General features: G+C 48.6%; 1 protein-coding gene across 1 annotated transcript in view; it reads left to right on the top strand.

The window, feature by feature from the left end:
- P3H2 (prolyl 3-hydroxylase 2) overlaps nucleotides 1–22204 on the top strand; it is a 303453-nt gene that overhangs the window by 258652 nt on the left and 22597 nt on the right. The window contains exons 11-13 of the mRNA XM_086944627.1: nucleotides 4562–4712; nucleotides 12618–12735; nucleotides 15710–15785. Of these exons, the coding sequence (XP_086800753.1) occupies nucleotides 4562–4712; nucleotides 12618–12735; nucleotides 15710–15785 (345 nt within the window). The remainder of the gene's footprint in view (nucleotides 1–4561; nucleotides 4713–12617; nucleotides 12736–15709; nucleotides 15786–22204) is intronic.

Raw genomic sequence — 22204 nt, 5'->3', positions numbered from 1 at the left:
AAGAAACGTACAAGGCAGATCTCTTTCAAAATCTGCTCAAAACATGTTTTCTTCCAAAGAATAGAATTTGAGACAGTCTCTCGGACAATAATGCTGCCATGAAAGGAAATTACCTCTCTTATAGAAGAACAAATAAAGATATTACTTGTGTGTCAGGAGCTGGACAGGATTTCTAAATTCTGAACAGTCCTAAGTCACTTAAGTGCACCACAGTCCATGCGGCTGGCATCCACTGATCCTAGGTCTAGTTTTGTAGCTCTTCTGAAACTCCTCAAACTTTCAAATAGTCCAGGCATGGTAATTGGGTGGAGTAAGGGCAGTGCAGCAGCCACTCAACAGAGATGAGTCCCAGGGGGCTGCGAGGGGAGGGGCAACAGCAACTCAGGGCAGTGCAACAGCAGCTCAAAAGAGATGAGTCCCAGGAAGCTGCGAGGGGAGGGGCAGCTGTTAAACCAGACAGCTCAGCCCCAGATCCCCTCAATGAACAGCAACACAAGCTGAAGCACTTTGAAGTTTGAGGACTCGATACCTGCCATTCAGGCGAAAGAAGGGCACAGTCTTGTCCAATGTCACAGGACCCTCTTGATTTCAAACATCCCATATATTATAGCCTTATAGCCCACCGTAGCGGGCTATACCAGCTATTAAAGGCCCGTTGCAGTGTTTAAGGCCCGAGCCGAAGGACTTTAACAAGGCAGCGGGACTTTAATAGCCGATATAGCCCTCCTACAAAGGGCTATAAGGCTATTAGAAGATTCTGCCACTAGAGGGAAGAATGTTCTAAGAAATAAAACAAAGCCTTCAGGGAGCGCAAGGTAATTTAAATCCCCTCAGGCTCCCTGAAGCCTTTGTTCAGCCAGAGCTGTGAACAAAGAAACATTGGAATGTTGGAGCTCGGGCTTATACCAGCCATTATAAGCCCAGAGCACTCCATTGTTTTCAATGGAGCATCCAAAATTCCAATGTTCTAATTAGAGAGTAATGAACCCCGGGAAGTGCTCGGGTACAGGGCCTGGCGAAATGTGAGGGTGAACCTGGTTAAATGTCTCTCCAAGGTCTGGTACTGCTGAAGGTAGTTTCTGACAAGGAACGATTCTACACAAATCACTGTATAATGCTAGGCGTAGAGAGCCGGCCACAGCCTCAAAATATTGTGTTCCCTCAGGAAAGCCAAGGCCTGGTGCAAAACTCTGCATTTCCCAGGCAGCAAATTTATTTTTCATTTATTTACAGTGTTTTAGTCTTTCTTCTTGTTATGTGCTCCAGAGGCTAATGTAACCACTGCTTAATGTGTTGGAAAAAACACAACAAGGGCCAGGGCTCAGGTTATTTCTCAGGAGGCCTCTGCAACTTGTACACTTTGCCAGTGCTCCCAAATGAAGTGTATATTGAAGTATTAGGTGATCTGCTGATGTGCTCTTCTGAAAAATATACAGACAGCGCCACCATGTGGTGGACTGTCAGAAATATGAGCCAGTGTTAACAGATGAGTTCCAATGCCGAGCACCGGCAAAGACTGGCACAAATCTGGCGCTGAATGTAACCGAAGAATGTAGAAGGAACTTGAAAGGAAGCGACAGACAACTGATGGCAAAGATCTGTAAGTGAAAACTCTTCTGGAAAAAGGAGAGAAGTGGTACACTAAGCAGGGATTTTGTGGATGTTAGATTGAGGACCAAGCATGCCCCAGGGCCAGCAGTGGTGAGTTTTATTCTGCCATGATGAGTTGTGGTCTTTGGTAATTAACGGCTGGATGAAATTCATCCACGTGGTTATACAGCTGTCTGTTGATGTGTTCCCAGCAGGTGGCACCAAAGACTAGGGATAACTCTCTCTCTCTCTCTCTCTCTCTCTCTCTGTCTCTCTGTCTCTCTGTCTCTCTCTGTCTCTCTCTCTGTCTCTCTCTGCCTCTCTCTCTGTCTCTCTCTGTCTCCCTCTCTCTGTCACTCTCTGTCTCTCTCCTCTCTCTCTCTGTCTCTCTCTCTGTCTTTCTCTCTCTCTCTCTCTCTGTCACTCTCTCTCTGTCTCTCCCTCTCTCTGTCTCTGTCTCTCTCTGTCTCTGTCTCTCTGTCTCTGTCTCTGTCTCTCTCTCTGTCTCTCTCTGTCTCTCTCTCTCTGTCTCTGTCTCTGTCTCTCTCTCTCTCTCTCTCTGGCTCTCTGTCTGTCTCTCTCTCTCTCTGAAAGGGACATGTGCACTCTGCTTTGTCACTAAAAGTGCATTCATGTAAGTGAAAAATGAGTCCTGCTTTCAGCAGTGTTAGTGGTGGTATTTCAGTTCATTTTAAGTAAATAAACTTTAGTCTGTATTTTGAATGTTGACTTTATGTAAGTAGCTTTAGCCCATGAGAGGTGTTCTGCCAGCCAGTGGCGCTGCACTCCACAGCGTTGACTATTGCTTGGAGTCTGTTTCTAAACGCTGCCATCTTTGTCAGAAGAGGGAACCTGAGTCACTGCGAGCCAGTGAAGGCCGGGGTACTGTTAAGGTAGTAGACACCAGGGGCCCTATTACACACAGGGCGCACTATCCCTGTTTGCATACGGCACACCCTAAAACAGGTGCACGGTGCACAAACAGTGAAAGTGCACCCTATTACATAGAATACACTGCCCCAGGGCAGCTGCAAACTCACACTGCCAGGGGGCAGTGCATTCAAGTGAAAAATGGAGAGGCTTTGAAGCCGCTGCTCCGTGCACGCTGCAACCTGACTGCACTTTTAAGGGGCATTAGAGATCGCCTTGCCTGCGGGTGCAGTGAGTGACGACACCTGCCTGCACGGGGATATCAGGGGGTCCATAGGACTCCTTTTTTCCCTCCAGAGGACTGCTACCAGGTGGTGCATGTCAGTGCGCTACCTTTTAGGCGGTGCACTGTGAGTGCGCCTCCTCACAGCTTCTTTGCCTCTGCACCCGCGTCTATAATACAGCGCAGAGGCAAAGGGAGGGCTCTAGCACAACGCAGCTGCAAGGACGTGTTCACGTACAGAGATTCTGACAGGGAATGCAGGGCCCTGCAGTATAAACAGCCCTGAATGTGTGAATGAACACCCTGCTGGGGGCCCGGCTGGGAATATGTCTTCGGTGCCTATGTCTTCCATTAAGCCTCGTTCAAGGGGCACCCATATTGTCAGAGCAGGGGACAGAGACACAGGGAGAGCATGATTTGCCCAAGATCAAACAATGTGGTAAAGTTAGAAACCTTAGATTGTAAACCAACATTGCTTGTTCATAAGGCTATGACTTTACCACTATATTACTTTAGCGAATCAAACAGAGCGGCCGCTGGGTGCCCACCCTCCCCCGAGGCAGCATCTAGTTCAGCTCTTCGTTCTTTTTTTATATTATCTACAAACTGACTAGTAGCTTTGGGATTGAATCTAAATACTCCGATTCCTGAACAAGAAAATGGGAGCAGAGGAATACATTCAAAAAGTGACTTGAAGAGCGTGCATTTTAGCAATGTGGGCAGGCAGGATTAAAGGCCTCGTCTCCTGGCCCCACAGTTTCCAACCAGTGCACTAAACTACAAGCGGGAAGGAAAGGCTAAAAGAAAACCTTCCTAGGGACATGTCGCTTTCTTGTCCGCTGTACCCAGATTTATAATTGAAATGTTTATTTCCTGCGTATTTAGATATTGTGGTGAAGGCATCACTGAGGGGGGAGGGGGGGGGGGTGACAAAATGGCAAAAATATGTGTTTTTAAAATAAAAAATTGGGGGGCTCATGGCACGTTTTGGGGGGAAATATTATTTAAAACGAGTTTAATAACTTCGTCTTACAATTAATTAACCTCAACAAGTCAACATAATACGTATTGAAACTTTCCGCACCGGGTACCACCTGACCAGGCTACGCCACTGCTCAGAGCTCAAACGCAGGATGACGCAGTAATCAGACTCGATAAGCTCAGTGTCCAGATGAATGACCGCATTAAAAGGGGTGATTAAAAGGAAGGGGTTATGCAGTTAAACCCCAGAAATGCACTTTACTACTCATAATCCACGCAGCCCCCTAATAAACATCGTCTAATGTGTCTGTGCGCCCCAAGCGTCCTGCAAAGCGGCCATGGAAAGTTGGCCATTCCGTCCTTCCCGGAAGAGCTGGGAAATCACTGCTTGCAAAAAAAGTGAAATTCTAGGAATCACTTTGGTTCATTTGCCCTCATTTTCATGTGGCTTTTGAATCAAACTCCAGACTGGAAACAGGGCCGGTTATTATATGGAGTTTTCTGGACCCAAAAAAAGCATTTAAAGTGCTTTGTGGCTAGAGTGGTTGGTATTTAGGAGGGGGGCAGTAACTGAAACTATATAGGATAGCTTAGTGCGTTGATATTATTTACAAATATCTAAGATTACCACATGGCTGATATTTTTAAATCCTAATTGAGCCAACTTTGCAGTTCATCCTCCTGAGGTCTATACAATGAGCTCCATTGAGTTTGGTGCTAATGACACCTCTATGGAACAAGTGAGTTTATAGTGGTGCTACACAAATGGTTACTGTGTGTCTTAACAGTGGACTGTCCCTGCTATGCTAATAAATACTCCTGTTCTTTACCCCACAGTTCGGTGCCGAAGGCCGCGTTCCACTTCGAAGCGCTCGTCTGTTTTACGACATTAGTGAAAAAACCCGGAAAATAATCGAGTCGTACTTCAGGCTGAACTCCACGCTGTACTTCTCGTACACACACCTGGTGTGCCGGACAGCACTACACGGTAAGGCTCAGTTGTAACACCCTCCCCCTCCCTCCATGTGTCTCAGATCACACAGAGGTGGCCCATACACTGCTTTTGTGTATCCAAGGAGTCTCCCCAATGACTGTGTTCTCCATCCATCTGGGAGAAGACCAAAAGATGACAAGAGAAGGGGTGTGGAACTTGGAAAGAGTCAAATGTTTATTTATTTCATTTATTTATTGTACTTGTAGAGCGCAACATTCATCCCAGGGGATATCACGGCGCTAAGAAAGCAAGAACCTGTTTGAGAGGTAGCTAGTTATATGAGACATCAGCAACTGGGTCTTAAACAGCCAATATCTAACTCTGTGCCCAGGGTCACACTAGTAATCCACAGTGGAGGAGTCTGGAGTCCCTCTGACTCTTGGCCAGATGTGTGCAGAGTGTGGTGTGTGACACTTCCCTTCGTGAGGGGAACTTTTATCCACTTCTGAGCTGATTGGGATCCCTGCCAAGGCAGTGTGTGGCACCCAGATATATTTAATGTTCTCCTCAAAGGTCGTAGAGGGTTCTCTACCACAGTTGCCATGTTTTGTTTTGTTTACCTCACTGACGATGTCTTAGCAGGCCGATAGTCTGGGCGTGGCGTGTGGTCCCTTCAGGAGGGGACCTGGCCTGGCAGTTCGTACTCCACGGTTCCTATTGGAGCAGGACCCAGGCTGATTTGCATAAGGAGGGTCTCTGTCTAGAGTGCATGCTGGGTGAAAAATGCTCTGCATGTGCTACAGTCAGAGTCCGAGAATGATTCAATCCTCCTGTCAATCACTTTATTGTTTCTAACAGCGGCAGGACATTTAGGGGATTGTTTACAACAAAATGTCGGAGCACGGTGTGACGCCAAATTTGGTAGCGGCGCGCTCAGATATTTTCAAAACGCATGGATGCGCCCTGTTTACAAAAATACGGTGCACCCTGCATTTCCCGTAGTGCTGGCGCAAAAAAAGCTACCTTTCTCCAGCGCAGGCCCCTGTCACTATGTCACTATGTCGCCTGTGCTGCAGGGGTGATTGTTTATGTGTAGGAAGGGACACTTTACTGCACATAAACAATCTTGAAATGCGATTTGCTGTTTATATGTGAGCTGCAGAATGGAAAGAGCAAAAAATGAGGAGAAATTAATAATTTCCCTTATATCGCCATCCTAAGACCAGGCATTACCTGACCTTAGTTTTTGTCCCTGCCCCAGCCATGTGAAGCCGGGGCAGCGTCAAAAAAGCAATGCGTGTTGAGGGTGGAACGTCCACAGCAACACCCATTGCCCGCCCCTTTGCCGCAGCAGACCACTGTGGTACGGGGCATATTTACAAGGTGGTTTGAAGCCACATTGAGATTTAGCGCCACCTTGTAAATATGGGGAATGGCGCAACGCCACCGGAGTGATGCTCTGGTGCGTTAGGGGCTCGTCAATATGCCCAAAAGTGTTGTTTTTTCCCTTTGGAGCAAGAAAGGCATCGAAAAAGGACTTTGAGAGCACACATCCGTGCACCTGGCCGGACAGCTTCCTGGGCCAAGGAATGCGCACCACCAAATGTAGCACCAGATATTGAACTGAGAAATTTGTGTGACTTCTTTTAAAAGTTATGGGTAAAATTATATTTATTGAAATACAAAAGTAATATACATTCTCCATTGGAGTTGTTAAGATTTTAGGTGCATATAATGCAACCCTACTTTTATTATTATAGGCTGTTGCTGTGTTCTAATACTCAAACTGGTTTGTTGCAGAAATGGAAATGCCTGTCAAAGATCCCCCTCGTGGTAGCAGCAATAACAGACTTTAACTGCACCGCAAAGCGTGAAGAGGCCACGCAATTGGCGAGTAGGCGCTATGTTAAAACGGAGAGTGCAAGCCTTTTGTTGGAGTACTTCCTTATTGACAATAGCGCCATTTCCCATCCGTTTCTTATAATTTAGTGCCACCAAGTGGCGGTGTTTGGAAACACCAGCCCACACCTCCTTTGGAGAAACTAGATTGGTTTTCTAGCGGGAAAATTCTGCCTTTTTCTCAAGAAACACCCATAAAAGAGCCCGTTGGTGTTAGGACTCCTGATAATAAACCGGCGACCACCTGGGGCAGCCATTTTGCAAGTTCAGTACTCCTAAAATGGCTGCCCCAAGATGACTTCGAATCTGCATCTGCCCGTTGGAGTGTTTTCCTCACTTTGTATCAACTGTTTAACTCTTTGTTGCATTTTATGTCTGTCTTGTATTTTTGCGGCAAACATTCCTGTGACTCACGTTCTTTTGGGTTTGATGTGTGATCAAAGGGGTGATGACTCCTTTTTTATGTGATGTCGCCCAGGAGATCTGGCCTTAAAAACTTACCTTGGCACATGCCTGGAAATTGTGATTGTGGATGAATCGCTCAATCTGTCCCTTACTAGAAATTGTGTGCACCAGGGGCCACTCTATACATTGTGCCTTGGGCGAGCAACGGGCGTAAGCACCCGCTTTGCGCAAACAATTACCCGAGAGTGTCAAGGCGCTGGGGGTCATCGGGTAGATTAAGCAAGCTACTGCCCAGAGTCATATGGTGCTGGGCTGATCTGCCGCCGGCACCGGGGATCAAACAGTAAGCCCCTGGTTCCGGAGTCAGTCGCCCTGGCCGCTACGCCACACCTTCCCCAACCGCCACACCAACGTACTGGGGGCTGTTACCTACACTCCTTTTATGAGTCTGTGTGCAGGGCCTGGATTCAAGGGTTCGACAGCATCTGAGAGGCCACCCGGAGCATACCACAAGTAGAGATGGATTGGCCTACAGAGATAGCAAGGTGATGCTACCAAAAGGCTGATAGGGTTAGGGAAGAACCTGTCTCAGTCTGATATACAACTGCATCTTCATCGGACCAACTTGCATTTAGAAGGTACCACCGTGCGTTGAAATTCCCATAGTTCTCCATGCGCCTGTCCATCTTTGTGAGCGGATAGGCATGAGGTACCAGACATGACTACTTTTATAAAGGTTCATGAACTACAGAGAGAACCGCTTGCACCCTGGCCACATGTCGATTAAAGGCATTTGTTTGTTTTATTGTACATAAAACACAAGGCCAGACTGTTGGTCACTACAATTCTTTCAGTGTCGTGAGTTGGGGCATCTTAGTCTAGGAACAGGCCAGTGACTTTCTTCATCCCTAGAAAAAAAGGAAAAATAGTGTGTGTACTTCTTTGGAGAATGGGCATGGCCTCAGTGGAGAGGCCAGTGATTGAATGGGTGTGGAATAAAAAGGGATACCTGCACAGCAAGACTGGGGAATGTTGCCCAATAAGAAGCACATGGTGTCTTCTGTGTTTTTTTATCCTTTCTGTGCGTTGATGAAGAGACACTAAAGCATTTTGAGCAGTTTCAACTCGATTCCGTGCACAGGCACAACAGAAACAACCAATGGCGAGGCCGGTCAAAGATGGATATCCAAGCTCCGCTCCACGAGAGAAGAGTCCCTGCTAATTTCACCAAAGAAGTCTGACCTCCCTATACTATCTTGAATCGACTCAGTGTACACACTAGACTGACACCCCCTGTCATTGATGATGCTAAATCATTGGGGGTTTCCCTCGACACAATAAGGCAGAGGATCGTTGCCCCCCCCTGCCAGCACAGCAAAAGTGAAAAATAAAATGGAAGTAAATTACTATTTTATTTTTCCCTTTCTCCAGCGCGAGCCGTGTTTGGGGGCAGGGCCACTGTTGCTGACTGACAGCAGGGAGTGGTGCTCATTTCACCAGTTTAGAGTGCGCATGCTTGCCTGACACGCGCACTTTAAAAGGGGGGCAACCAAGCACAGGCTCCCAGTTCCTCCGTGAGCATGGAGCCAGTCTGCTCCGGCCAATCCTGGTGCTTCTGTCAAGCTGCCTGTGCAACATGAGGGCAGCATTTGATGGGAAGAAGGGAGTTGGCTGGTGCTCTCGGAGCCTGTGCTGGTGTGACTTCAGCCTCAAATCCAAAGCTCTGAATCATGGCCCGTTATAAACATTGCTTAAAACAGACCACAGTTGAGAGCTTTGAAGTTGAGCCTAACGGCAGCCACCACTGTCCAGCTCAATATAAGGGCAGGAACGCTCGAAATCAATATAGTTTACTCCGGGGATCAGACTGTTTACCCCAAAATTAGATCTGAAGTCTATGATGCAAACACTTGTTCTCTCCAGAATCGATTACTGCAACTTGCGCCTCACAGGATTACCCAGAATTCACCTCACCCTTCTGGGAGCATCTCTGAAATTCATCTCTGGAGACATTGAAGCTCCAGCTTCACTCAAGACACAGAGCACCCCTTACAGGCACTCACCCCCATCCTGGGGACAAACTGACCCTCTGTGGTGGCCCCAACCACCCACAGAGCAGCCCTACAGGGACCCTCCCCTCATCATGGGGACAAGCTGACCCTCTGTGGCGGCCTCGACAGCCCACACAGCAGCCCTTACGGGGGCTCCCTCCATCCTGGGGACAAGCTGACCCTCTGTGGTGGCCTCAACCACCCACAGAGCAGCCCTACAGGGACCCTCCCCTCATCATGGGGACAAGCTGACCCTCTGTGGCGGCCTCGACAGCCCACACAGCAGCCCTTACGGGGGCTCCCTCCATCCTGGGGACAAGCTGACCCTCTGCGGTGGCCTCAACCACCCACAGAGCAGCCCTACAAGGACCCTCCCCCCCTCATGGGGATAAGCTGACCCTCTGTGGCGGCCTCGACAGCCCACACAGCAGGCCTTACGGGGACTCCCTCCATCCTGGGGACAAGCTGACCCTCTGTGGCGGCCTCGACAGCCCACACAGCAGCCCTTACGGGGACTCCCTCCATCCTGGGGACAAGCTGACCCTCTGTGCTGGCCTGGATCGCATATCTCCTTACACAGTTTCTGTCCCCTAGTTCCCAAAAGAACCTCTCCCGTCCGCCTCCTCTCTCTGTGTTTTTTATTTATCTTCCTACATCAGTCTAATCTCAAACCCACACCTGCCCTCTTTCCCCTTCGCAAGACGTTCAAGTGGATCCCCCACGACAACAGGAAAACTGTCACCCTCGCACTCATCACCAGCAGACTGAACTACGGAAACGCTCTGTTCGCCGGAATCAACAGAAAACTCTTCCGCGAACTCCAGACCATCCAGAACGCCACATCCAGACTTATCCTCGATATCCCACAACTTGACCACATCACCCCCACGATCTTTACTGAATCTCCTTTGAAAGAAGAATAACCTTCAAACTGCTCACACACGTTTACAAAGCCCTCCAAAACACCAGACCCCAATGCCTCAATGACCAAATCTCCTTCCACACCCCCAAGAGAAACCTCAGCTCAGCCGACCTCGCCTTAGCCACCGTCCCTCGCTTCTACAGGACCAGAGCTGGTGGAAGATCCTTCTCCTCCCTCGCAGCCAAGACCTGAACCCTGCACCTCCGTCGAAGCCCGACACTGCACGAAGTCGGAAAGGACCTCAAGACCTGGCTCTTCGAATGACCCCAACGGAGCTGCTCACACCCCCCTCCTTCAGCGCCTTGAGTCCCTCACGGGTGAGAAGTGCGCTCTACAAAACCATGATTGATTGATTGAGTCTATTCAACGGATATTATATTGATGCTCCCTTAAGATTTTACTCTTCTAGACCTATTTCCCGTCCAAGGCTCGACTCTCGGATTCAAAAAGAACAACGGATGCATGGGATGCTGAACAATGTCACACAGTCACCCCCAGTACAAAAATCTCGGCCTCAATCCATCGGTTTTTGCTCACCATGCCAACCCCGTTTGGACCCAGAAATATGCAAATCAGTCTTGACCCTGCTCCCCATGGGAACAGTCCTCCCCGAACTGCAAGGCCAGGTCCTCCCTGGCCTGGAAACAAGCCTCCTAGGTCACTCAGATGATCTATTTCCTTGCAGCCTCTTTTTATTTCCATTTACTTTATCGTTGTGCTTGTACAACTTTCTAATGCTCCAGGGACATGTTCTCGCCATTGTGTGGTGTGGGCTCCCTCCGGTGGATCCTTGCGGTAAGACACCTCCATAATAAGCTGCCACCTGACACTTGGACGCTCTTTCGGCTGCACATACTTGATGATTTTACGGCGCTGCTGCTTGTAGCCCAAGGCACTGTTTGTTCTCTTCTGCCGCCATCACCTGGAACAGGAGGGTACAAGAGGCACCTGGAGGGGAATGGAACATGTCCACATTTTTCTCTCTCTTCTTGCGCTCTCTCTCTGTTGCTCTCCCGCTTTCTTTCTCTCTCTCTTTCTCTCCTTTTTTCCCTTACACGTTATCCCCACTCATTGGCATCTCTTACACATTGTCTGTAATTGTTAATTTTTTGTTTTTGTAGTCTTCCCTTTCCCTCCTCTCTCTTGCTTTTTCACTTCTCTGTCTTTCTCAAGGCTCAAATTTGCTCGACCCTTACGAGTAGTCGTATATTTCGAGCTGTTTTAATACTCATCTAAACCCCCCCTTTGGCCCTGTAATGACCAAACTCTCTTCTGAAATAGACTGCTGGATTAAACTACCTCTTTTCATGACAAGTAGAGTAGCGAATACCATATGTAAGGGCTACCCACATTTTTGAGCCTATTCACCAATATTCACATTCCTTTAAAAAACATAAAGCTTATTTGTAGACTATACTCACTATTATTTAGACTGATTTGGGTAGGTAACCATCCTAAAAAAAGCTGGGACGTCCTGACCTTGCCATATGACAAAGGAGGCTTTGTGATGCTGGATCTTGCGTGCTTCTATTATGTGCCACAATCCCACTTTACAATTCACTGGTTTCCTACGGAATAGAGATCACCTCACATACCAATCAAAAGGGACAAACTTGAACAGCATTCACTCCAGACGACTCTCATGCATAAGCAATCCAAGCCCATCTGTGTCAGACAAATTGTCTGTTGTAAGTACTGGGTATTCTGGGAAATGATGAAGGCTGCTGGGCTCATACAGTTACATTCACCAGCTATGCCTAGTGTAGGTCATCCATTTCTACCCTTGTGTGGAATGCATCTTGGTAACAATAAGTTCATTACAATAATAATGTAACAAATGGTCCTGATCACATCCCTTACTATAGACTCCGTCAGGCAACAAAGACTGGATTTGATACATTTCCTCTCCCAAGATGGCGCCGAGATGCTCCCTGGAGCGATTGTAGCGCGGTATAAATTGGCAATTACAATTACATTACATTCACCTCTTTTCACACTCTCTTATTTTTCTCCTTTTCTGGCTGTCACACTCTCTATTACTAGTCATTCTCTCACTCTATCCTCTCCAAGTCTTACCCTCTTCTCCCTCCGGTGTCTCTCTGATCCTCTTACTTTCCGTTTTCTCCCCTTTCTCTTCTCCCTATCGCTCTTAATTCCTCATTCTGCCTCCCACCTGCTCTGCCTCCCTCTAGGCTTTCTGCTTTCCCTCTGTCCATCACTTGTCTCTCCTCCCAACTATCTTCTGCCCCTCTTTTAATCTCTCAGCCCTTTCACTAAAATATTAACACCATATTTGTCAAGCGCAAACGTATCACCCCTAAGGGTATCCAGGCGCTGGGGGCCGCCGTAGAGATTAAGTGAGTTATTGCCCAGGGTCACATGATGCTGAGCTGAGCTGCCACCGGCGCCAGGGATCGAACTGTGAGTCCCGCGCTCTGGAGTCAGCCGCTCTTCCCGCTGCGCCACACCTCTCCCCTACTTCCCACATTCCTGAGAGTGCTGCAGCTAGTTGGCTGCATTTATCAGGCTAACAGACAGATTTTCTCGCAATGTTGTTTGTGAATTGAATTCTCATGGCGTGAGAGTGCCTTTGTGCACAACAGACACAATTATACAGATCCCTTAATCAGCAAAGCTCCTCACCCCTGTCTCACTCTGTATTGACTCTTCTCTCCTTCCCAGGCCAGCAAGATCAAAGAAACGATCTGAGCCACCCCATCCACGCCGACAACTGCCTGCTCGATCCAGAAGCCAACGAGTGCTGGAAGGAGGCGCCGGCGTATACATACAGAGACTACAGGTGAGGACCACGGTGCAAGGGCGTCGTGTTTGCATGACTGAGAGAAACTCCATTAAACCTACTAAACAGTGCAAACTCTCCTTTGCACCACTGTGTGCAGCTGTGCGATGTTCAAGGCATCCATGTTACAGCGCCAATGTAGGGGCGGGCAGCAACAGCAGGCCAATCTTCATAGATAGAACTCCGCACTGTGTTTTGCCCCTTAAGCAACGCTGCACAGCAAATAAGGGGCGTATGAGTAAGAAAGTGGTGGAGCGCGGGTTAGGTCCAAAATTGCTAACGCCAAGCTCCATCACTTTAGAAACGCAGGGATGCACATTATTTACAAGAATTTGGGGTTTCTCCCTGCACTGGTGCTAAATTCAGCTGCCTAGTGCCGATACAGCACCCATGCACCATAGTGCAAGGGTGCCTGCATTAAGAAAATGACTGTTTATGTGCAGGGAGGTGTCCCCTCCTGCACATAAACTATCCAGAATGGTGATTTGTAACTTCTATGTGTGCTGCATTGTGCAGCACCCATAGAGGTGGCAAATCATGTTTTAATGATTGTTTGTGTGCAGGAAGGGACACCCTCCTGCACATAAACAATTATTCATGGTAATTTGCTGTTTCTATGTGTGCAGCATATATAGAAACAGCAAAAACAAGACAAAATTAAAATATTTTTCCTCATTTCACCATGTTAAGACCAGGTTTTCCCTGGTCTGAATTCTGGCGCTGTCTCCTATTTATGCCACCCTTGTAAATAGGTGACAGCATCAAATTAATGGGTGTTGCCCACCACAACACCCATTGCACGTCTTGTTCAAGCTAAGTAAAGTGTGAAAGGGGCCTTATCGACAAGGTGGCATTAAGTAGTTAACTCCGCCTTGTTAATAAGGCTAAGGGTTTATCGCCACAGGAACATCATTAAAAGTGACGCTCCTGTGGCGATAGGGGCTTGTAAGTATGTCCCTTCGATTTTATGCTGCACCGCGTGAAAAATGATTGAATCTGGGCTGCAGTGTCATGGAATGGAATGTTGAGTAATAGTGAAGTCTGAATTGAACACACCTTTGTGATCCTAATCAAAGCATCATTTCTTTGGCTGGAATAGTGTGTGTGGCTCAGTTCTTTTTTGTCCATCTTCCATGCTCTAAGTTTAAAGGCAATCACTGACGAGTCTCTTATGTACTTGTCCTCTGCAGAGCATTGCTCTTGAATTAGTCTTTAGTGGTCTGTTTTTGCAGGCATCTCCATTAAGAGAGTGAGGGAACAGGCCTACCCCGGAACATGGGCACCAAATGTATGGGGTGCCATACGCATCTTGTAGCATATGATATACCAGTGCAGTTTATTTTTAGAAAGGAAGGTATTTTTCACTAAGAAAGAGATGCTATATTGTAATTAGGAACAACAACGCCTGCAGACTGGAAATTATGTATTGTTCTGTATCAATAAATGGTGCTAACACTGGCCAGCGCTCATTTGGTAGTTAGCAGGAATCAGCCCCACAATTATGTCCTGCAAATCGTGCAGTACTTTTGTGGACCGACAAGATGTACATTTGTGAGAATGCAATCATGGGTCATCCATACTCCTGGCACACCATCATGGGTCAGCCATACTCCTGACACACCATCATGGGTCAGCCATACTCCTGACACACTATCATGGGTCATCCATACTCCTGATGCACCATCATGGGTCAGTCATACTCCTGACACACCATCATGGGTCAGCTTTACTCCTGATGCACCATCATGGGTCAGCGGTACTCCGGACACACCATCATGGGTCAGCAGTACTCCTGATGCACCATCATGGGTCAGCCATACTCCTGATGCACCATCATGGGTCAGCCATACTCCTGATGCACCATCATGGGTCAGTCATACTCCTGACACACCATCATGGGTCAGCTTTACTCCTGATGCACCATCATGGGTCAGTCATACTCCTGACACACCATCATGGGTCAGCTTTACTCCTGATGCACCATCATGGGTCAGGGGTACTCCGGACACACCATCATGGGTCAGCAGTACTCCTGATGCACCATCATGGGTCAGCCATACTCCTGAATAACCATCATGGGTCAGCTTTACTCCTGATGCACCATCATGGGTCAGAGGTACTCCTGATGCACCATCATGGGTCAGCCATACTCCTGACGCACCATCATGGGTCAGCCTAACTCCTGACGCACCATCATGGGTCAGCTTTACTCCTGATGCACCATCATGGGTCAGCCATACTCCTGATGCACCATCATGGGTCAGCCATACTCCTGATGCACCATCATGGGTCAGCAGTACTCCTGATGCACCATCATGGGTCAGCCATACTCCTGATGCACCATCATGGGTCAGTCATACTCCTGACACACCATCATGGGTCAGCTTTACTCCTGATGCACCATCATGGGTCAGTCATACTCCTGACACACCATCATGGGTCAGCTTTACTCCTGATGCACCATCATGGGTCAGGGGTACTCCGGACACACCATCATGGGTCAGCAGTACTCCTGATGCACCATCATGGGTCAGCCATACTCCTGAATAACCATCATGGGTCAGCTTTACTCCTGATGCACCATCATGGGTCAGAGGTACTCCTGATGCACCATCATGGGTCAGCCATACTCCTGACGCACCATCATGGGTCAGCCTAACTCCTGACGCACCATCATGGGTCAGCTTTACTCCTGATGCACCATCATGGGTCAGCCATACTCCTGATGCACCATCATGGGTCAGCCATACTCCTGATGCACCATCATGGGTCAGCAGTACTCCTGATGCACCATCATGGGTCAGCCATACTCCTGATGCACTGAGTTTTAACCCAGAAGAGTTTTTAAAAATGTTGCCATGTTGGTGTGAAGCTAGCCCCTGCTCCAGGGGTTTCCATGAGAACATTGCTTGGCTGTGGTTTGGGGGTACAGGCGTGAAGGGGCACCTGTAACAGTCTGTCTTCTCTTTTCCAGCGCTATCCTCTACCTCAACGGGGACTTTGAAGGCGGAGAGTTTGTCTTCACGGAGATGGACGCCAAGACCGTCACAGTGAGTACCGCCTGAGTGAGACATACCTCTGCCTGCATACATGAGGGACATACCACTGCCTGCATACATGAGGGACATACCTCTGCCTGCATACACGAGGAACATACCTCTGCCTGCATACACAAGGGACATACCTCTGCCTGCATACACGAGGGACATACCTCTGCCTGCACACACGAGGGACATACCTCTGCCTGCACACACGAGGGACATACCACTGCCTGCACACATGAGGGACATACCACCACTGCCTGTATACATGAGGGACATAAAACTGCCTGTATACATGAGGGACATACCACTGCCTGTATACATGAGGGACATACCATTGCCTGCACACATGAAGGGCCCTACCACTGCCTGCATACATGAGGGACATACCTCTGCCTACATACACAAGGGACATACCACTGCCTGCATACAGGAGGGACATACCACTGCCTGCATACAGGAGGGACATACCACTGCCTGCATACAGGAGGGACATACCACTGCCTGCGTACAGGAGGGACATACCACTGCCTGCGTACAGGAGGGACATACCACTGCCTGCGTACATGATGGACATACCACTGCCTGCGTACATAAGGGACATACCACTGCCTGCATACACGAGGGACATACCACTGCCTGCATACACGAGGGACATACCACTGCCTGCATTCACGAGGGACATACCACTGCCTGCATACACGAGGGACATACCACTGCCTGAATACATTTTAGGAAATCCATAGAAGTAGAGTGTGGTCGGTGAATCGTTCACCAAAAAGGCTGCTTCTCATTTTGAAATCCAACCCTGGTTCTCAGCTGAGTTTACCATCATTTTAATGCAACTGTGAGGATTGCGGTGGGGTCAGTGTCCAATCTTTTGTAATATCTAGTGTCTGCCAATCATCCTCGGCATGCTAGATCGTAGTCCTCTGTCTTCTTCATAAGCACAGTTCTGCCTCCTTTGTCAGCCGGTTTGATGACAATACAGAGAGGTTAGGGCTGTCCTTGGTTTGTTCAATAAATTGTTGAAAGGTTTTAATCCTCCCACGTCTCTGAGTTCCGCTCTTGAAAATGTCAAAATTTGGCCTGGAGTCGTAGATGCTGTGGGAGTGAAAGTCGATGGGGTTCTCAGTCCTGAATCTGATTGCGTGGGACTCGTCTTATCTTGGAAAAAAGAACGTAATAACATTTTTCTGAGAAAAAATTGTGTAGTTCACCTATCAGGTGAAATTGATCTTCACGAGGATTGGGGACGGAACCGAGTCCTGCCTGTAAGACTGGTTTCGTATTCGTCGAGTGTCTTATCTGATAGGTTGATGGTTCGTTTTTTTGGCTGTCGGGCTCCTGGTTTTGCGTTGAGTCTCGGTCTGCTGCCATGGTACTTTTTGTGGTTGCCTCTTCATCTTCCTCTGCTTCTCCCCCAAAAAGGTTGGGGGTCAGGGTGTTGAAACCAGGGTTGGAATTGTTGTTGTTGCCCGGGGAAGCCGGGATACCACATTGGGTTAGAGCCCAAATGGAAATGGTGGTGCATGGAAGCCATACATAGGGGGCGTTGGTAGTAGTACATGAGGAACATCCCACTGCCTGCATAAATGAGAGGCACACCGCTGTATGCGTACATAAGAGACATACCACTACCTTCATACAGGAGGGACATACTGCTGCCTGCGTAGGTGAGGGACATACAACTGCCTATATACATTAGGGACATACCACTGTCTGCAAACCCGAGGGACATACTACTGCCTGCTTACATAAGGGACATACCTCCGCCTGCAAACATGAGGGACATACCTCTGCCTGCATACGTGAGAGATATAACTCTGCCTGCAAACATGAGGGAGATACTACTGCCTGCATACATGAGGGACATACCTCTGCCTGGATATGTGTGAGATATACCTCTGCCTGCATACGTGAGAGATTATACCTCTGCCTGCAAACATGAGGGACATACCACTGCCTGCATACTCGAGGACATTCCTCTACCTGCATACATGAGGGACATACCTCTGACTGCATACATGAGGGAGAGGCATGTTACACATTTCTGTTCAGTTGCGGTTGTTTGTTGGGGGTTGTTACATTGACAGCGCCCGGAAACCCACCCGGGTGACGGTGCGCCCTACTAATCTGCACAACATAATTCTTTCCATCTGCTGACGTGCAGGGTGGGGCCCTAGGAGAAGGGAAGCAGTGATATTACAGGCAGGCTGGTGCCCCTTTAAGTCTGGTAGGGTTGGGAAAATTCAGTCACACTCACATATCATAACTAGCGCGAGACTGCATTGCACCTCATTCTTGCACAGGTCCCTGAAAGTGGATTTTTGTCTCGGGGACCCTAAGAATACAGTGCCCCCCTTAATAACTGACATAAGATAATATCCTGCCACGTACGCTGCATTACAAGGGGGTGAGGGGGGTAGTTACAGGTTTTGTAATACATATTTTATTTAAAGCACTATATATTATATGACACAGCTCCTTCTTCGGGAGAGATCAATAAGAATATATGGAAAGTTTTGTGGTGTGAGATGGTAGTTGTGTGGTTGGGTTGGTAGTGTGCTGCCAGGGGTTGGTAGTGTGCTGCCAGGGGTTGGCTGTATGCTGCCAGTGGTTGGTAGTGTGCTGCCAGGGGTTGGTAGTGTGCTTCCAGGGGTTGGCTTTATGCTGCCAGGGGTTGGTAGTGTGCTGCCAGGGGTTGGTAGTGTGCTGCCAGGGGTTAGCAGTGTCCTACCAGGGGTTGGCTGTATGTTGCCAGGTGTTGGTAGTGTGCTGCCAGGGGTTGGTAGTGTGCTGCCGGGGGTTGGTAGTGTGCTGCTGGGGGTTGGCTGTATGCTGCCAGGGGTTGGTAGTGTGCTGCCAGGGGTTAGCAATGTGCTACCAGGGTTTGGCTGTATGTTGCCAGGTGTTGGTAGTGTGCTGCCAGGGGTTGGTAGTGTGCTGCCATGGGTTGGTAGTGTGCTGCCGGGGGTTGGTAGTGTGCTGCTTCGGGGCACGGGTGGTTCTTGGGAGTCTGTTGTCGGTTTTTGGTTGTTGTACTCATATCCTGAGGTTGGACGTCTGGTTGCGCTCAGTAGTAGGAGGCAGTAGTTCTGTGGTGGGGGTTGGGCTGATGCTTGGGTGGTTGTGTGGTGTTGTGCGGTGATAGTGCATCGAGTCTGGCATTGGGTGGTAGTAATTAAGTACTTTCAGATACTGTGAGGGTGGGGGAAGTACAGTTATAGTTTGTGATGGTGCTGGGTGGTAGTTTGATGCTGTGAGGTATTCTTGAACTGATGGAAGGGCAGTAGTGTGTGTGGGGGGTGCTGTAGGGGAGGTGATAGTTGTGTGGGTGGGTTGGTACTATGGGGGGGCAGTTTGGTGACTTTTTTTGGAGCTCATATGCGACAAAGGGTTACATTGTGAAACAGTGTCATGAATCATTACAGTCATGAGATGTAAAACAGCCACTCATGCGTCGCACCGGAAGCACTTCCTGAAAGGTGAAGAGATGCAGCACACTGCCCGCACAGTCAGGTGAGGGGTGTTTACATATCAGGGACAAAGGGTCTGGCAGCAGCTGCAGCCAGACCTAACAAGCATCTCAGGACAGGGGTTTGCAGGGGTGAATCATGGGTGCTCCGGGCGATGACAGGTCTGCCAGTCATGCCTCCATGTTCAGCAGCAGAGGAGTCAGAAAGCCCCTGTGTTTGCACAGACTCCTCCATGCCTGCTGCACGTGGACAAAGGGCGCGGGCGCACCTCCCCAGGAGTGAACCCGGAAGTCAGTCGAGAAATGTCTCCAGTGAATAGCCGCTCTGAAAACACAGAGATGAAGAAAAACCACAGTCTCAGCCCCGACCAGGGCACAAAAACAGCCATGGGCACAGCAGGCTGATCTCATATTGACCAGCCTAAAAAACAGGCCTATTGTTCACCTGATGAAAAGCACAAGTTGCACAACCGTGAATCGAGGCGCTTGTTGGGTAGGCATTAGTACACGTCCTGCGCCCCCCGTACCTTTTGTACAGAGCCACTTAGTTTGTGGAATGTGCATAGTGCCAATATCGGCAATTCATCCCACCCGCAAACACAGCAAAACCATAATAAAGAACACACAAGACACATTGGTTGTTGGAGAAAACATTTCTGCAGGGCCCTTTTGCATAAGAAATATGCAAACACAGTGGGTCAACTTACGGGCGATCCAAGGGCAGGCAGCCCCTCTGCTGCCCTGCCCCCCTGAAGAGCCAAATTGCACCGTGGCCCTAACCAATCGGTGCTCACCATTGTTAGGGGTTACCCCTTACCACCTGTGGACCAGCAGTCCACCCATTTACTCACGCCCCTTGAGGGGGTGGAGTGTATCCAGGCAAGCCCCAGGTTGCTCGGGTTTACAACCGCCCGAAGGACTAAGGGGCGCCGTCATTCCTCCAGGGTCCTGCCGTAATGACTTCCAGGGGCTATTTGACATGTGCACCCTTCATCTGGTCCTGAAGAGGGTACCACTATGTACCATTCAGCCTCTGGATCGCCCTGTAACTCCACCTGCAACACAAAATAGCACGTTAATGGCTTTCCTACCCTAGCCACCCATCCATCCGACATGCCAGGTAACCGGTAGGGAGGGAGATGGCGTGGAACCTCGGTGCAAAAGGATTGCCAGATGGGCGGGGGAGGTAAATATATCTGGCTCCCGCCCACTCGACGCACCTGAAATGACAGGAAGTGCCGGAACCAAGAGGTCCCGACACTAGACCCGTTGTATTTTCTGTCTAATGTGGCACTAAGGTGGCCGCCCTTCTATGGGGGCCCCCTGCGTGGGCCGCAGGCAGCCTCCGACTTTAAGAAATGTCCCTCAGTAGCAAGGTCCTGGCAGTACTCAGGTCGGTGTGCAATACGAGTACTGCTTGAGGCTTCTGGGCACACCTGATGGTGTTGCGGTGCAGCGCACACTGTCTGCTGAGGTTGTGGACTCGGAATATATGGATTGGCTGAAGGCCCTCAGAACCTACCCAGTTCCACCAATGGCTGGAGAGAATGAAGGAGGTATTTTGTCGTTCAATTGGTTATATCACTCCTGTGCCTGATTTGCATATGTGAGTGATGGAGAGGGTACCTGTCAGTTTAGTTGTTTTAAGGGGACGAGAGAGGTCTATAAAATTGGGAGATATCTTGACCGTGTTTTACAGCTCTGTTAGTGGATAGTTGGTGTAAGGGAGTCCAAGAAAGCAGTTCTGTTGTTTGGCTGGTTCTGAAAAGCAGCGGTATTCTGTGAAGAATCATTTATTTGTTTGAGGTTCAGACGCTTTCTCCTTCTCTTTGAATAAGGTGTTTGGCTGGTTCGTTTTCTTCATGTTTTTCTGTATTTTCCCAATTTGGGAAGAGCCTTTTTACTCCACAAACCTTTAGTTTACCCCGCCCAAGATCTGCACAAAGGCAAGACGTAAATCCCCTTGTGCCAGTGGTCAGTTTCGGTGATGCAATTTTTTGTTTTCATAATTTTTATCTCTTAAAATCTCAAAGGCCGAGTGCAGACTAAAACATATGCAAGTACAAAAATTCATAATAATCCTCCCAGTATCATACCAAACTAGTGAGGAGACCAGTGTCACAGGAATCTGCAAAGCCAAATCGGGTGGCTTAGTGGACTAATGTAGCTGCCTGTGTTCGACCTCATGGTCACAGGTTCAAATCCCGGTGGGTCTTTTCCGCCTTTCATCCTTCTGAGGTTGATAAAAGGAGTTCCGTTGGGTAACAATAAACATCTGTTATTCAAACGCCAAGATGGCCACAATTGAACGTGCATTTTACACAAAAACGTTATGTTTATGTTAAAATGATGTATATTACTTTTTACACTAAATCTTAAAGCTGGGCTCAGAGTTCTGAGCTCTCTGAGGAGAGACAGGTTGACCTGCCACATCTGGTGAGTGGTTGTCCACTGAGGTGTGTTGAACACCGGGGTCCTGTTCACTAGGGCTGCCTTATCAAGGCTTATTATTCATATCAGGGCTGGGCGGTCTCTCGACAGAGGCGATGTTTCAGTGGGACTGACCGTGAATTGAGTTGGAGGGGTTTCTTCTAAAATAAATATTAGTTTGGAACCTTAATTTTCAGGTGACCGAGTAGGGCAGTTCCAGGCTCACCCTGACCTAGCCACAGCAAGGGGACAGACACTGCTCGGTGTTTGTTGGAGTACCTTAGGGAGAATCTTGTCTGGGCTATCACGTATGTGCACCATCAAGAGCCTTATGGACCCGCCCTCAAAGGAGGAAGGTGTACTCGCCTTCTCGCCCGTTTCACAATAAGCGCTGCACCTTATAACCCGACTAGAAGTGGGTGGAGGATTGTGCCTTCTCAATTTGTATGTATTAGGAGGAATCATTTCCCATCGTTCTTTGGTAATTTTCAAATGCATAATGTTTATTCATATTCTCATG

Source organism: Lissotriton vulgaris, chromosome 11, assembly GCF_964263255.1.
Source record: "Lissotriton vulgaris chromosome 11, aLisVul1.2, whole genome shotgun sequence".
NCBI lineage: Eukaryota > Metazoa > Chordata > Amphibia > Caudata > Salamandridae > Lissotriton > Lissotriton vulgaris.
Note: the sequence above shows the minus strand (reverse complement) of the source record. Positions and strands in the feature narration are given on the sequence as shown.